Genomic DNA, 15464 nt, shown 5'->3' with positions numbered 1-15464 from the left:
ACTCCTGCACATTGCTTTCTTTGCTCTTTTTCCCTGGTAGTGCAGCAAAACTCTGGGAGATTTGGGTCTTCTCTCTCCTCGGGCAACATCAGCAGATTTACTGCCTAAAGTTCCGGGTAGGATCAGATCTTGCTTAGCGTTGCAAAGTCCTGGGCTCAGAGAAGGTTGTGAGAGTGTTACTGAGGACCTCATCTGCCCGGAGGACCCTTTTTACCCATTTGGTCATTATCCAGGAGAGGAAAGAAAAAGAGGAAAAAGGAAATACGAGCAGATAATATTTATGGGGGCAAGAAATGACAAAAGGGAAGTGGTGTGAGGGTCGTAGGCTCAAAACAGGTTGATAAGGAGCTGGGGAGGGACCCTGAGCAGAACACCCCAACAGGGACCGAGGGAGCTGGGGATGGTGCCAAGCAGAGCTCTGCCGGGACGTCTGCAGGGACCGGAGGGTGTAGAAAGGCTCTGTAGTTGCTGAGACTCCAGTGTGAACCTATGTGGGGACCTGGACTGTGAAGCGTTTCCCCCTAGAGAGGATCATTTTTTATCAGACCGTTTCAGGGATGCATTTATACCTCAACCTTGTAACAGTTAGAACTGGGAGGTGAATTTGGAGAAGAGTGAATTTATTCTAGCGCTTGCCAGCAAAGGAACTGTCCTGCAGTAACACCCAGAGCTTCCCCGTTCGCGCTGCAGCCCTCCTGCGGGGCTGGTGGCCACGGTGCGCCATGGCTATTGCAGTTTGGTGGGAGCTGTGCCCAGAGGGATGCTTTGTGCCTTCGTTCTGGTGTGACTCTTCAAGGAGACAGACACCACCATCTAGCTTAATATTACCCAGGCAAGAATGAAATTGGTCAGTTTTCCAGAAACAGAGAACATATGATGGCATCAGTCGGGCTAGACTGAGTGTCCTCACCACAGTACGAGGCTCCTTTTGCACCCTTCTTCCTTGCAAACTGAGCACCATTGAATGTGTTGGGTGGGAGACCTTTGGCTACTTGCTGCTGTGTCGCAACTCCTGTCTGAACTCATAGAATCATAGGATGGTTTAGGTTGAAAGGGACCTTGAAGATCATCTAGTACCACCTTCACTAGACTAGGTTGCTCCAAGCCCCGTCCAACCTGGCCTTGAACACCTCCAGGGATGGGGCAGCCACAGCTTCTTGGGGCAACCTGCCCCAGGGGCTCACCGCCCGCACAGGGAAGAAGTTCTTCCTCAGATGTCATCTAAATCTCCCCTTTTCCAGCTTGAAGGCATTCCCCCTCCTCCTATCACTCCATGCCCTTGTAAAATGTCCCTCTCCAGCTCTCCTGGAGCCCCTTTAGGCACTGGAAGGGGCTCTGAGGTCTCCCCGGAGTCTTCTCTTCTCCAGGCTGAACCCCCCCAACTCTCCCAGCCTGTCCTCCCAGCAGAGGGGCTCCAGCCCTCCCAGCATCTCCGGAGCCTCCTCTGGCCCCGCTCCAACAGGTCCATGTCTTTCCTATGTTGGGGGCTCCAGAGCTGGAGGCAGTACTCCAGGACTCTCAGGTCCTTTGTTGTCAGAGCCAACTGACTTTTGCAGCCCCTAATTTGTTTGGGTTTGGTCCCTTGAGCTTCTTAGTTTCTGTACATGTCACAAAGTGAGAGAAATACCCTTTAAAGTTCTCTCCACACTTTCCATTCCTCTGTCAAAATCCCGTGTAGGTGCAGAGCAGATCTTAGATGCCCACATTGAAAGGGAAGATAGAGATCAGCCGTGCTGGATGGTCACTCAGAGGGTGCAGCTCCTGGTGTGGGGCCTCTCCTGGGCACCAGGACCCACACCTTAGGGCATCATGGCCCAGCAGATGGGTGCAGACTCTGCCAGACCCCAGCACAGAATCACAGAATGGTCAGGGTTGGAAGGGACCTCTGGAGATCATCTAGTCCAACCCCCCCACCAGAGCAGGGTCACCTACAACAGGTTGCACAGGACGGCGTCCCGGTGGGTTTGGAATGTCTCCAGAGTGGGAGACTCCCCCGCCTCTCTGGGCAGCCTGTTCCAGTGCTCCACTACCCTCAAAGTAAAGAAGTTCCTCCTCGTGTTAAGATGGAACTTCCTGTGTTCAAGCTTGTGCCCATTACCCCTTGTCCTGTCGCTGGGCACCACTGAGAAAAGACTGTTCCCATCCCCCTGGCACCCTCCCGTTAAGGATTGATAAGTATTGATAAGATGCCCCCTCAGTCTTCTCTTCTCCAGACTGAAAAGCCCCAAGTCCCTCAGCCTTTCCTCATATGAGAGATATTCCAATCCCCTCATCATCTTCGTAGCCCTTTGCTGGACCCTCTCCAGCAGTTCCCTGTCTTTCTTGAACTGGGGAGCCCAGAACAGGACGCAGGAAGGACCAGCTCAGGGTCACTCCTTTCCCACTCTCATAAGGGAGGCCCAACTCAATATCCCGCTCTACGGTTCCTGGCAGGACCTCCTAAAGCATCCCCAGCCTCTCTGAATCAGAGACCTCAGGCAGACCGGTGGCTCTATCCCCCACCTCTGCGCGCTGCCTAATCTCATGTGGAATTTTACCTCCTTTCTCGCCTGCAGCATTTCTGATTTACTGAGGTTATTGTGCAAAACCTGTTCCCTTAACAGCTGCGGAGGAAAGCAGAACCAAACCACAACGGCTTTGTGCTCCTACCTCCAGCGTGTGGGTGGTCCTGCAGGAGGTCACAGAGGGACTGCAGGGACCCACTGTTCTTTCCATCCACCCCTCTCTCTGCCCAAGGCAGCTCCAGATGAGTTTTCAATTAGTTCTGACCTTCATTTCTGAGAGAGATTATTACCAAACTGCAGCAAAGACAGCTGAATTTAATAAACGTTTGTCCAGATGAACAAGGGCTGGACCGTTCCCTCCCTTACACAAACTGCTGTGACCTCCCTACCTTGTCAAACTTGTCAGCACATGGCTGGCTGTGGGGAAGGAGGTTGCGTTCTCCAAATCACTCCTTGCCCATTAACTGGCTGGCTGTCACCGTGTCTCACAGCTTTTGGGACAGCAAGCATCCCACAGAAGAACAGAAGGAGCCGGGTGGGATCCCTCCTCTCTGATGCCCAAAGGGTTTATTCCACACCACCACCCTCAAATCTAGAAGATCATTTAAGCTCAGCGCTAAACCCTCACTGAGCTAAACTCCCATCGAGGGTTTGAGCTGCGGCTTTTCCAAACGTCCTCACGATCGTGCCCTGGCTTCTTCAGAGAGCAGCTGCTTTCTGGAATACGAGGTGCCATGTAACATCAACCTGTCGGTGTGCTGTGGAGACACGGCCCTCTTCTACACTCCAGAAGCCGCTGAAGCCTGCAAAGACGTGGGCATTGCCCTTGCGCCCTTGCCACTTGCCAGACATCAAAGGCTAGGGATGACCCAAACACCCTGCTTCCTTAGGATCAGGAGCTAATCCAGTGTTGCATTCCATCCCCTCGCTCCAGTTTCCCTTCTCCGAGCCTGTCTTTCTCTCTGCGAGTCTCTTCGGTGCAGAAAGTTTCGTCAAAGGGAATAGTTCGTGCTAAACCCAGCGCTGCAGAATGGCGGAAAAGGATGTATCGGGGAAAAGACCTGCTGGTTTAGTCACCCTGGCTTTAAATGGGGTCACTGTCCTCTGCAAGTCACTCAGCTGTGATTAGAGAAGAAATGTAACCACAGCCCACAGATCAAACAGCTCCATGCAATTAATTTCAATTATATTTCAGGAAAGTGTCAGCCTGCTGGCTAATGTCAGTCTAGAGGCACCGATGACAAATCAGACCAGACTTTCCCCCTCATTAATTTACTTGAGAAACAAGGACGGGAGATGAATGAGTGGAAGATTCCAGGTTTTCCTGGAGGACTTGGTGCCAGACGGAGCCTGCTAGACATGTGAAAGACCCTCAGTCTCCTGGGCCTTGTCCAGAAGCCACACACACCAAACACCGCTGCCAGGCTTGGTGTCTGTGGCTTTGGCCGGGCTCGTGGACTTTGACCACCATCCAGGGCTCGTTCTCCTCCCAGCTCAGTCCGGGCTGTGGGAACTAACCCATGACCTGAAAGAGGCATCCACTGGGAACGGGAGCGATCAGGCTGGAAGGATGTGGAATCGGGAACAGCTCCATTTGTGTAGCGAGAGGTGCTGGGACCACTGGGACCTGGCAGGGAATGTTTCCTCATGGGAAGCCTGGGACGTGGGACATTTGCCATGGGAAGGAGAGGCAGGTCCTTGCCAGGCCTGAGGTGTGCAGGACCGCACTAGACAGCAGTGGCTGTGGAAAGGACCTTGCTTGGCACAGCATTGGGGATCACGGACTAACGCTGGAAGGGTTGTACCTGGATGCCCAGCCTGACCAAAGCGCTGTAGGAGATGGCTGACCACCTCGCTCTGCCAGCTCTGTCCTGCAGCAAGTGAGAACAAGGGGAAGGAGTGTTGCAGCCAAGGCTTCAGCCTAGAGTGGGACTGGCTGGGGAATGCCCGCTCACTGTCTGGGAACCCTCAAAATAGTAGCAGGCGGCACTGGGTTGTTTTTATCATGGGGAAGTGTTTTTAGTGGCAAAACTTAGAGGAAAATGTATCATGCTGGGTCCAACAGCCCAAGAGAGGAGAAGACACTGCCGTTCCACGTGACCAAGTTCAAGGGCCTGTTGTACTGTTACATTGGCACTGATGGCCAACCCTTGGTCGCAAATGTAATCCAAATAAGCAAGACAGACTCTAACATCAGAGGAGGAACTTGAAAAATGGAGATCTCAGCCCCAGGATGCAATTTTGTTGAATAATGTATTTAGTCCGGAGCAGTTTATCTGTCCCCGCTGGTCAGGCTGCCCAGTAGTGGAAGTGTCATTGTTCGCAGTGGTTTCCTGCGGACCACCTCCCCACAGGCTGCTCCTCTCCCAGCTGCTGTGTTGGGTCACTGGGGGAACCCGTCCCTGACGTCTCTCATCAGCACAGGAACTCCAGTGAGAGGAGGGAGACACCTGTAAATAATCCCATTTCTTTGGGAAGGTGAGGAGACATGGGATGAGGTGGGGGATCTCGTCTGTTTTCTGCTCGGTGAATTCAGCCAGAATCTGCTGGGTCAGCTTGTCCTTCCTGCAGGGAAAGGAAGGCAGCAACCAGTGGAGAATCCACTGGAGAGGTGTTGCCCACCTACTGCCTGTCTCTGGCTCTCGGTCAGGCTGCTTCTAGTATTTAGGAGCCTAAATGGGAATGCGAGATCTAATACTGGGGAATAAAGCCTGACCCTACAGCCTTGTTGTGCTCCAGATGGAGGTGCTGGAGAACCTCATGATCTGGGAGGATGAGGCAGAACAGGAGGTCACATTGGGATACTGGACAGCCAGAGGAGACACCATTGGGAACGGCCACTCAGGACCTGACCGAGAGTATGGTGATAACACACGGTGAATGTGTCTCCTTCTCCTCTCCCTCTCTGCAGACCAGCGGATTGGGACGTGTTTCTCTGCTCTGATCGGGGGCCGCTGTGCAGGGGACCTCCCTGGCCAGTACACCAAGATGCAGTGCTGCTGTGACTCGGGGCGTTGCTGGGCCATTGGCCAGACTCCAGAGATGTGCCCTGTCCGGGGGTCTGGTGAGTGCAACACAAAGGACCTCCACCTGCTGCTGGGCCAACTCGTGGCTCTGACGGCCCTAGTGGTACCCCAGGCTTGACGTGGAGAATCGTCAACATAACACCCAGAGAAAGGTCACATGGGGATGCTGGCTCTCCTGCCTGGGTCTCATCTGAAGTTGAGCCAGATGAGTTCAGCCAAGGCAAGAATTTATCCCTTTCCTCCTACCCCTCCAGCTCTTGTTGGCTCCCACCATCACTGAACCGGGGGGCCAAATGAGGGTGAGCCCAGGCCGCAGGAGGCCTTGAGGAGGGACAGCACTGTAGATATATCTCTCTGCCTCTCTTCTTTCATCACCAGCTCTGAGCAGGGCAGAGCTTCACAGTGTCTGGCCCCCTCCTGCGTCCCGTCCTTTCCTGCAGGAAGGCAGCCCATGGTGCCAGGTGTCCCACGTACCCCGAGAAGCTGTTGCCAAAAACCCCGGCAAGCTGTGTCTCATCATCTGCTCCGGCGTAGAGGGTGTTAAAGCCCTCCTCGCCCATCTGCCCTGTTCCCACCAGCACCCACCCTCTTTGCTCCCTGCCGGTACATCTCCATCCCGCTGTTCTTTGCACTCTGGCAGAGGCAGGAGGGGGATTCAGGAACTCTTGGAAAAGCACTAAGGCAGCTGTTTTGTTTCAGATGAGTACCGCAGGCTTTGCATCGAAGGACTCCCAGTCGTGCCAGGGTTCCCTGGGAGCTTTCCAGGAATTCCTGGATTCGGGCCCAATGGTGTTGGGCCGGGACTCAACGGGCCTGGAGGCATCGGACCAAATGGGGCAAATGGACAAGGCGGGATCCCAGGTCTGCCTGGAATGGGCCCAGGAAGTTCAAGCATTGGTAATTAAAATTACTTTCTTACTGTGCTGACCCAATTTGGCCGCCTGTCTCAGAACACGGGCAGCGTGTCTGCCTGCGCTCCGGCCCGCTTCCCCCGAGCCGTGCACACATGAGCAAAGCGCCCGTGCTCTTCGCCAGCTCTGAGGTTTATTTTGACACGGGGGTGGTGGGGTGGAGCGATGGGATGTGACACTAATGCTGTGCAGGATGCTGAGCCCAGAAGCAGATCAAACAGCGTCTGCTGGCAGAGCAAGGGAGCCGGGGCTGGCTCCGGTACAGAATATCTTTCTAATTACCAAATAGGAATGAAGCTTTCACGTCACCGCCTCACTCTCTGCCTCCCCAAAACATAAGTGTTTTTCCCACCGCCTTGGGCACCCCGTTCATGTGCACCCCCCGTATAGCTCCTCGCTAAGGGCTAAAGCCTGTGAAAATGCACTGGATGTCAATAAATATCGATTCCCACCTTGCTTCTGAGAGGCTGGGCCACCTCCTGCGTGTCAGTGGGGTAGGTAGGGACACGCAGCAGCCTGCAGAGATTTCTGAGGCACCTGAGTTTGTGTCTGCAGCCCCATGGCTGTCCGGGGCCCAGGAGCATCACTGACCCGTCACGGTGCGTGGACTTACCGACCCGGCTTCCCGGGGCCAATCGAGGGAGCTGTAACCCTCTACCTGATGCCGTCTCTGTGCTTTCCAGGAACCGCCACTTTGAATCAGACCATCGACATCTGCAAGCATTTCACTAACCTCTGCCTGAACGGACGCTGCATCCCCACCCCGTCCAGCTACCGCTGCGAGTGCAACATGGGCTACAAGCAGGACGTGCGTGGCGAGTGCATCGGTGAGTAGGCTCTGCTTGACGCACACGTGGGTCAGCTCCCACTGTGCCCCACGCCAGCTCCTAACAGCACCTCGAGCTGCTGCCCCGACAGCCCCCGTCCCAGTCAGAGCTCCTCACAAGAGGCTGCAGACAGAGGGCTTGTGTCCGGTAACGAAGCAGCGTGGTGAGAAGGATATGTCTAGCCCACAAGGAACACCCAGGGGGACAACTCTGGTAGCCACAACATTGCCATTGCCTTAGCGGTGGCCAGTTCACACCGTGGGCAGCCCCACAGAACCGTCCCCTGGGCAGGACACTCTGCCAGTTATCGGGCTGCTGTGGGTTCTCCTTACCCCGCAGGCGTAGGCTGCAGCCCCGAAGGTCACCCCAGCTAGCTGGTGGCTGTGCAAACCTACTCAGAAGCTTGAGGTCCCCAAGGAATTAGAATGAGAAGGGTGGCATCTTTCAAAAGAATTGCCACTTGATAAGTAAGCGGGCTATTTTTTCTGAGAACTCTAAGGAGACTGTGTCCTGCTGCGGTGTCCCCCCCAACTGCATCTGCAAAGAACAGCCTTCCTATGCTGACAGCTCCACCCAAGCAGACCTCCCAAGGGCTGAAATAACTGTCCAGACCTTAGGTTGCACGGAGATCCAGCACCTGGAAGTCCCCCTAGCCCCTGAAGGCAGTGGTGGATGTCATAGCTGGAAGTATGCCCAGCTAGAAGAACTCTTCAAACAAGTAGAAAAGGAGCTCAAAAGGCAGCACAGTATCCAGGAACGTCAGAGATTAGTATGTGGTATTGTGTGCTGTCCCAGGCTGAGTGACAGCCCTACCTTAAGGCTGTGCAAGGGGGAGGTATTCGTCCTTGAGCTGACTGACACAAGTAACTCAGAAGATGAAGGAGATTGGACCCTTATCTCTGCTCAGGGCAGGAGGAAAAACCTTCCTCTGAAGTGCCCCTCCATAAGAGAGACAACGCTCTGGGTTTGGAGAACGAACAGCACGTGAGTAACAGGCAAGATCCAGGAAAAGCCAACCATGCAACCTCGATCCAGCCCCCAAGGTGCATTAGAACCAGTGCCACCAGAAAAACACACAAAGTATCAGTAATTGCAGATTCCTTACTGAGGGGACCGAAGCACCCAACTGCCATCCAGCCAATTTCATAGAATTACAGAACCATAGAATGGTTTGGGTTGGAAGGGACCTTGAAGGTGATCAAGTTCCCCCCCCCTGCCATAGGCAGGGACACCTCCCACCAGCCCAGGTTGCTCCAAGCCCCGTCCAACCTGGCCTTGAACACCTCCAGGGATGGGGCAGCCACAGCTTCTCGGGGCACCCTGCCCCAGGGGCTCACCACCCTCACAGGAGAGAAGTTCTTCCTCCTATCTCATCTAAATCTCCCCTCTTCCAGTTTGAAGCCATTCCCCCTCGTCCTATCACTCCATGCCCTTGTAAAAAGTCCCTCCCCAGCTCTCCTGTAGGCCCCCCCTTAGGTACTGGAAGAGCACTATAAGGTCTCACCAGATTTCTCCAGAGAAGTTTGCTGCCTACCAGGACCTCACATTTGCAGCATCACTGAGAGGCTCCCGAGACTGGTGAACCCTCCAGATTATCATCCACTCCCACTGTTCCATGGAGGGTCTAGTGATACTGTGACAAGGCAACTTAGAACCACCAAAAGAGACTATATGTCACTAAGAACAATGTTAGAAGGCACAGGTGGTGCTCTCCTCCATCCTCCCAGTGCGAGGAAGGGGTTCGGGAAGGAGGAGAGCATTTGAACAGGTGAATGCCTGGCTGCGTGCCTGGTGCTATACACAAGGTTTTGGCTTCTGTGATCATGGATCTACCTGCTGGGTCTGTTGGGAGCTGATGGGATTCACCCGATCAAGTGGAGCAAGAAGGTCTTTGCCAAAAGGTGGCCAGACTTATAAGGAGAGCTTTAAACTAGATTTAGTGGGAGAAGGGGATGGACTTTTGAGCAACAGTGAAGAGCCAAGGGCTGCTGATGTGTTAGGAACCAACAGGCAAACACCTGTGAAGTGCCTGAGAGGAATGAGGGTGTGTTCCTCTGAAAAGCTGAGAGGGTTGAGAGCCCAGCTGAAGTGCCTCTGTGCCAATGCAGGCAGCATGGGGAACAAACAGGAGGCGCTGGAAGCCACCGTGCAGCTGGAAAGCTACACTGAAGTGTGGTGGGGCTAATCACACGACTGGAGTGCTGCAATCGATGGCTGTAAACTGCTCAGAAGGGAAGATATGAAATTTGTGGAAGATGGAGGTGATTAGAGACAGCCAGCATGGCTTCTCCGAGGGCACATTGTGCCTGAATTAACGTAGTGGCCTTTGACGACACAGTGACTGTGTCAGTGAAAAGGAGATGAGCTACAGACGTCATCTCCGTGGACTTCTGTAAGGTCTTTGATATAGTTCCCCACAACGTTCTTGCCTCTGAGTTGGAGTGACGCAGGTTTGGTGGATGGACTGTTGGAAGGATAAGGAATTGGCTGGAGGACTGCATCCAAAGAGTGACAGTCAATGGCTCAGTGTCCAAGTGGAAACCTGTAATGAGCGGTGTCAAGCTCACGGGATGCAGCCTTTGTTGCCTCTCCTGGTAGCTTGCTGTCTGTAATGGTGACTCACGGGTTTAGGTTTTTCTTCTTGCAGACGTGGATGAGTGCTCCAGCAGCCCCTGCGTGCACGGCGACTGCGTGAACACACCTGGCTCCTACCACTGCAAGTGCCACGAAGGCTTCCAGAGCACCCCCACAAAGCAGGCTTGCATCGGTGAGTATTTTCTCTCTCCCTCCTTTTGGGAGGACGCAGCGTGCTGCGAGAGTGTCGGCGGGGTTATCAGAGACCTACGTACCAAAGGAAAATGGTTTTAAAGGGGAAACGGAGCGAGGAGTTCCCAGCACCAAACAACCTCCCAGCCAGGTGCGTGATGGGATTTCAGAACAACTCAGTTGAGCTGCCAGCAGTGTCCCGAAATCTGTCTAGGAGAAGGTTCTTCTACCTTTATCTACCTTCAAATGGGCTAGCGGCAATCAAGGAACCTAAAGAGTCCTTTTCAAGAGCAGAAGTCGATTTAAAGATGACAACATTTTGTTCTGACAAAAGATAGGATTTGGGGGAATGTTTGGATCAATGTGGGGATTGTGATTTCTAGCGAAGTTGTTCTGTCAGTGTCTTGCAGCAAGATGGTGCTCTGGGTGAGGGACTGCTAAAAAAGAGTGACGGGAAGGAAACGTCCCATGTGAACAAGAAGCAGAGGCAGATTTCCCTGTCAGTGCCTGACCTTTGATTGTTTTTATTTTTCTGTTGAGTGTGATGAAGGGGTTTCTAAAGGACACCCTCCAATTGCCTGACGATGTGAAAGGCTTTCCTAATTTCCAAACTAAATCTTTTAAGCTGAATTTTCTTGCGGTTCTCTTTCTGGCTGTGAAAATTGGTTCATTGCTGTCTCCTTTACAACATTTTTTACGTGTTGGGAAACTGCAACTTGTAACCCCCCCTGTCATCTCCCTTCTAGACTAAACAACTGCAAGTCTCTCGATCTCCTCCCATTGATAATGTTTCTAAGGTTCTCATTGTCCTGTGTTTTATCTTCTCAACTTCCTCCATTTTGTCTTTATCTTTTCTAATGTGTGGTGCCAAAAATGGGATGTCATTCTTCAGCTGTGGCCTCTCTAGCTGTCAGGACAAGAAACTGTCCCATGTGCCTCGCACACAGCTCTTCTGTTGATACAGCCCAAAAGGAGGTTTCCTTCTGTGCAGGGCCACCCCGTTTCATCTGTGATTCAGACCTTTTTCTGCCAGGCTGCTCTCAAGCTATCTTCACGTTAGGGGAAGTCTACAAACTGTCTGGATTGTCTGTTGCTGCTGGGGACAGAGTATTTGGTTTCTGTAATTTGCTCATAAAATAGGTCGTCCTATGTTCCCCAGTGCTTGACAAAGGGTCCAGTATAACCCCCTGTCGGAGATAGTCCTCTTCCTTTCTTCTTTGGTCTTTACCCAGAGGCATTCCATGGCTCATTTTGTCTCCCAGAGTGAGTGGACATCACGTTCTTGATGTGCAACGCAGCACCTCCATTGCTGCCGTACTTCACACACATTGTGCCCCAACTTCTGTCCTGGACTTCGTTTTGCTGAGGCACTGGGACCACATCGCTGTGGGGCGCCTGAGTGCATGGCTGGTGGTCTGAGGGCTTTTGCTGTCTACTGTGGGCTCAAACAACCCTAGGATAGTTTGAGTTGCAAAGGGGGCCCTGGGGCAGGAATTTGACAAAGACATCATGGAGGGCCTGAGATCCCAGAGCTGTAACCTCCCAAATGTCTTACAGCTTCCAGAGCACGCAGAAAGCTTTTTCCACATCTTTTCCATCTCCTGTGGTTTGTACAGAGGGGAAGAGTGTGATCCCGGAGCAGGGCACTTTCTCACTGTCTGAGAGCGCTTGCTGCGTTTTCTCTTGGAGCAGATTAAGCTGCAACTGCTTCTCGCTCCACCTGCTGCTACTTTTCTTATGTTTATTTCCCTGCCAGATATTGATGAGTGCATCATGAACGGAGTGATGTGTAGGAACGGCCGCTGTGTCAACACCGATGGCAGCTTCCAGTGTATCTGCAACGCTGGCTTTGAAATCACCCCTGATGGCAAGAACTGCGTTGGTGAGTGGTTTCCTGATGTGCCGTGGGGAGGTTGGGACTGGGCTGATCCCCGGGGATTGGTGGTTACTTTAATCTGGGGCTGTACTCCCTTCATCTCTAGGGCAGAGTACATCTTAAAATCATAGACTCATAGAATGGTTTAGGTTGGAAGAGATGTTGAAGATCATCGCGTTCCAACCCCCCTGCCCTGGGCAGGGACACCTCCCCCCAGCCCAGGTTGCTCCAAGCCCCGTCCAACCTGGCCTTGAACACCTCCAGGGATGGGGCAGCCACAGCTTCTCAGGGCAACCTGCCCCAGGGGCTCACCGCCCGCACAGCCAAGAATTGCTTCCTCAGATCTCATCTAAATCTTCCAGTTTGAAGCCATTCCCCCTCGTCCTATCACTACATGCCCTTGTAAGAAGTGCTTCTCCACCTCTCCTGGAGCCCCTTTAGGCACTGGAAGGGGCTCTCAGGTCTCCCCAGAGCCTTCTCTTCTCCAGGCTGAACGACCCCAACTCCCCCAGCCTGTCCTCCCAGCAGAGGGGCTCCAGCCCTCCCAGCACCTCCGGGGCCTCCTCTGGCCCCGCTCCAACAGGTCCATGTCCTTCTGATGTTGGGGACTCCAGAGCTGGATGCAGTACTCCAGGTGGGGCCTCACCAGAGCAGAGCAGAGGGGCAGAAGCCTCTCCCTTGACCTGCTGGCCACACTTCTTCTGATGCAGCCCAGGAGACGGTTGGCTTTGTGGGCTGTGATTGCGCATTGCGGGCTCCTGGGGAGCTTCTCATCAATCAGCATCTCCAGGTCCATCTCCTCAGGGCTGCTCTCCAGTCATTCTCCACCCAGCCTGGAGTTGTGCTTGGGATTGACCTGACCCAGGTGTAGGACCTTGCACTTGGCCTTGTTGAACTTCATGAGGTTGGCATGGGCTCACCTCTCCAGCCTGTCCAGGTCCCTCTGGATGGCATCCCTCCCCTCCAGCGTGTCTACCTCACCACTCAGCTTGGTATCATCGGCAAACTTGCTGAGGGTGCACTCGACCCCACTGTGGAGAGGACTGAAATAGGAAGGTGGTTTTATAAGGGTGCTGGTGCTTCTGAAGAGCTGCTGTAGGTTTTGGGGTCCAGGAACACAAGCAGGGCTGGAAGCAGGACATTCTCCAGCAGCCGGTGTCTGAGAATTGCTGCGAGCTGCACCAGCTGACCGGGAGAGTGGCAGGGACATAGCAGAACGGGTCGCACCAGGAGAAGCAGTGGGAACTTTGCCTTGAGGATTAGCACCCGCTGCCCTAAGAAGCAATTTGACCGAGAAATGGGGGACAGAGAGTCTTTGAGCACGGGAGAGTCTTGCTGCAGCTCTCGGGCTCAGCTCATCTTTTCTATTTGTCTTCCCCAGATCATGATGAATGTGCCACGACCAACATGTGCCTCAACGGGATGTGTATCAACGAGGACGGCAGCTTCAAATGCATCTGCAAGCCCGGTTTTGTGCTGGCTCCCAACGGGCGGTACTGTGTCGGTGCGTAGGTCCCCGGGCTCGGTCCCTGCCCTCTTCCCAGCCTGCCGTCCACGTTCCCGGGGACTTGCCGTGTCTCTGAGCTCCAAGGGGAGCTGAGAAAAACCGAGGCTGTTGCCAGGCATCTCCTGCTCTGCCACCAGAAATTACCACCTTGCAGCAGAACGGGCACAAGGGAAAATGTTCTTTCCCCTCCGCTACTTCAGCACAAATTGGAGCTTAAATTCTGTTTCTGAAGGAGGTTATGCAGGGCTGTGAAGCTCTGTATGGCCAACGTGAGCTGGCAGCAGTCATCTCCCCAGCTTCCCCAGCCTCTACAGCACTACCGTTTGAGTGCCACCTCCCAAAGCCAGGAAGGTAATGATGTGAAGGCAGAATGGCGAAAGGAGGAGGAGGAGAACATAGCATTTTTTTGATTTGCTGCTGTGACACTGGGTAAATTCTCTGGGTCACTGCCCCATTAACAGAGCAGAGACCAGACCCTGCTCCTCCGAGAAGGGGCTGTGTCTCAGGAGGCCGAAGAAGCCCAGGTCCCCGTTCCTTCCCTTGAACCATCAGGGACAGCCAGCGGAGCATGCAGGGGATGTGACGCTCTAAACTGCCCCTCTGGCTCCTTCTTAGTTTCCAAGTTTCCCTGCAAAATAGTCCAAAGCCCCCGTCTGTGTGTCCTGCTGCCTGTGGGTAGGTAAGAGCCAATTTGCGCTTTTTCTTTCAGACATCGACGAGTGCGAGACGCCGGGAATCTGCATGAACGGCTGGTGCATTAACACAGAGGGCTCCTTCCGCTGCGAGTGCCTCGGGGGCCTGGCTATCGGGGTGGATGGACGCGTCTGTGTGGACACCCACATGCGCAGCACCTGCTACGGAGGCATTAAAAAGGGCACGTGCGCTCGTCCCTTTCCGGGAGCGGTCACCAAGTCCGAGTGCTGTTGTGCTAACCCAGACCATGGCTTCGGAGAACCCTGCCAACCCTGTCCGGCCAAAAACTCCGGTGAGCTCCTCTTCCATCTGAGTTTGCAAAAAGCCAAGAAGGTGCTCAGAGAAGTTCTGGGTCCCCGACAGGTCCTTGAGATGGCGTAGGCAGCTTGGCAGTGACGTGGCAGCCATAGGCAGGGGGAAAGGGATGCCGTGCAGTCAGCAAATTTAGGATGGATCCACAAATCCGATGCTGATCTCATTGCAGGGATTCTCACAGTGTTGGACCACAAACTGCGAGTATCAGCTCTAAAATACACCCTGCACGAGTATAAACAGACACTGCTTGGAAGCCCACAGATGACATTCTAACAAACAAACAATAAATCCAACGTTACCCAGAATTAACGTCACCGCGCGTGAACTGTCTAGAAAAGCTAATGGCTCTGTTGTGCTTTCTACACAGCTGAATTCCAGGCTCTCTGCAGCAGCGGCATTGGGATAACAGCTGATGGCAGAGGTATGTGCATCCCATGTACCAGATTCTGGACGAGCACATCTAATGTCACTCTCAGCTCTTTCTTTCGGCTGTTTTTAATGGGGTGCGTGTGCCTCTGTGTGCGCGGGGGAGCGTGTGCCGCGAGAGGCTGCGGAGGGTGTGCTGGAGAGTGAGCGCGTTACGCCCGTGTACGCGAGAGCTGTTTGGGAGTAAGCGCAGGGTAGGGCGCCCAGCCTGGGTGGGTGTAAGAGCGTGCGAGAACCTGTCCCTGTGTTAGCGAGTGCCTGCGGGCGGGACGTGAGCTCGGGCACAGCGGGAGAGGAGTGTTGGGTTTTCTCCTCCCTAAAGCACCACGAGTTAGCGTTGAGCAAGCATCCCGGAGGAGCGTGGACTGAATCAAGGGGTTGATTCCTGGCACCCTGTGAGAATTCCGTTTCTGGGGATGCACACGCAGAGTTTGGCTTTACTCCCTGCTTTGATGGGAATGAAGAGCGTGACCAATTGCATCCTCTTGCTTGTTTCCCTCCTCTGCCCTCCAGCTCCCTTGGTCGCGGGAGAAGAGGGTTCGCAATCTTCCAGGGAGGTGATAAGCGCGTGTTGGGATGTGTTGCCAAGGGGCTGCTTTGAATTAGGCAGCTG

At 53.8% G+C, this 15464-nt stretch overlaps 1 protein-coding gene across 1 annotated transcript in view; it reads left to right on the top strand.

Moving 5' to 3' along the window:
* Positions 1-15464, top strand: part of LOC104282767 (fibrillin-2-like) — a gene marked incomplete at its 3' end in the record, with an annotated part of 106314 nt that overhangs the window by 64947 nt on the left and 25903 nt on the right. Inside the window, exons 9-16 of the mRNA XM_009880890.1 lie at positions 5416-5568; positions 6230-6427; positions 7125-7268; positions 9916-10035; positions 11791-11916; positions 13292-13414; positions 14127-14402; positions 14793-14846. Coding sequence (XP_009879192.1) covers positions 5416-5568; positions 6230-6427; positions 7125-7268; positions 9916-10035; positions 11791-11916; positions 13292-13414; positions 14127-14402; positions 14793-14846 — 1194 coding nt within the window. The remainder of the gene's footprint in view (positions 1-5415; positions 5569-6229; positions 6428-7124; positions 7269-9915; positions 10036-11790; positions 11917-13291; positions 13415-14126; positions 14403-14792; positions 14847-15464) is intronic.

Source organism: Charadrius vociferus, unplaced genomic scaffold, assembly GCF_000708025.1.
Source record: "Charadrius vociferus isolate BGI_N301 unplaced genomic scaffold, ASM70802v2 scaffold2003, whole genome shotgun sequence".
Lineage (NCBI taxonomy): Eukaryota > Metazoa > Chordata > Aves > Charadriiformes > Charadriidae > Charadrius > Charadrius vociferus.
This window is presented reverse-complemented; position numbering and strand designations above follow the sequence as displayed.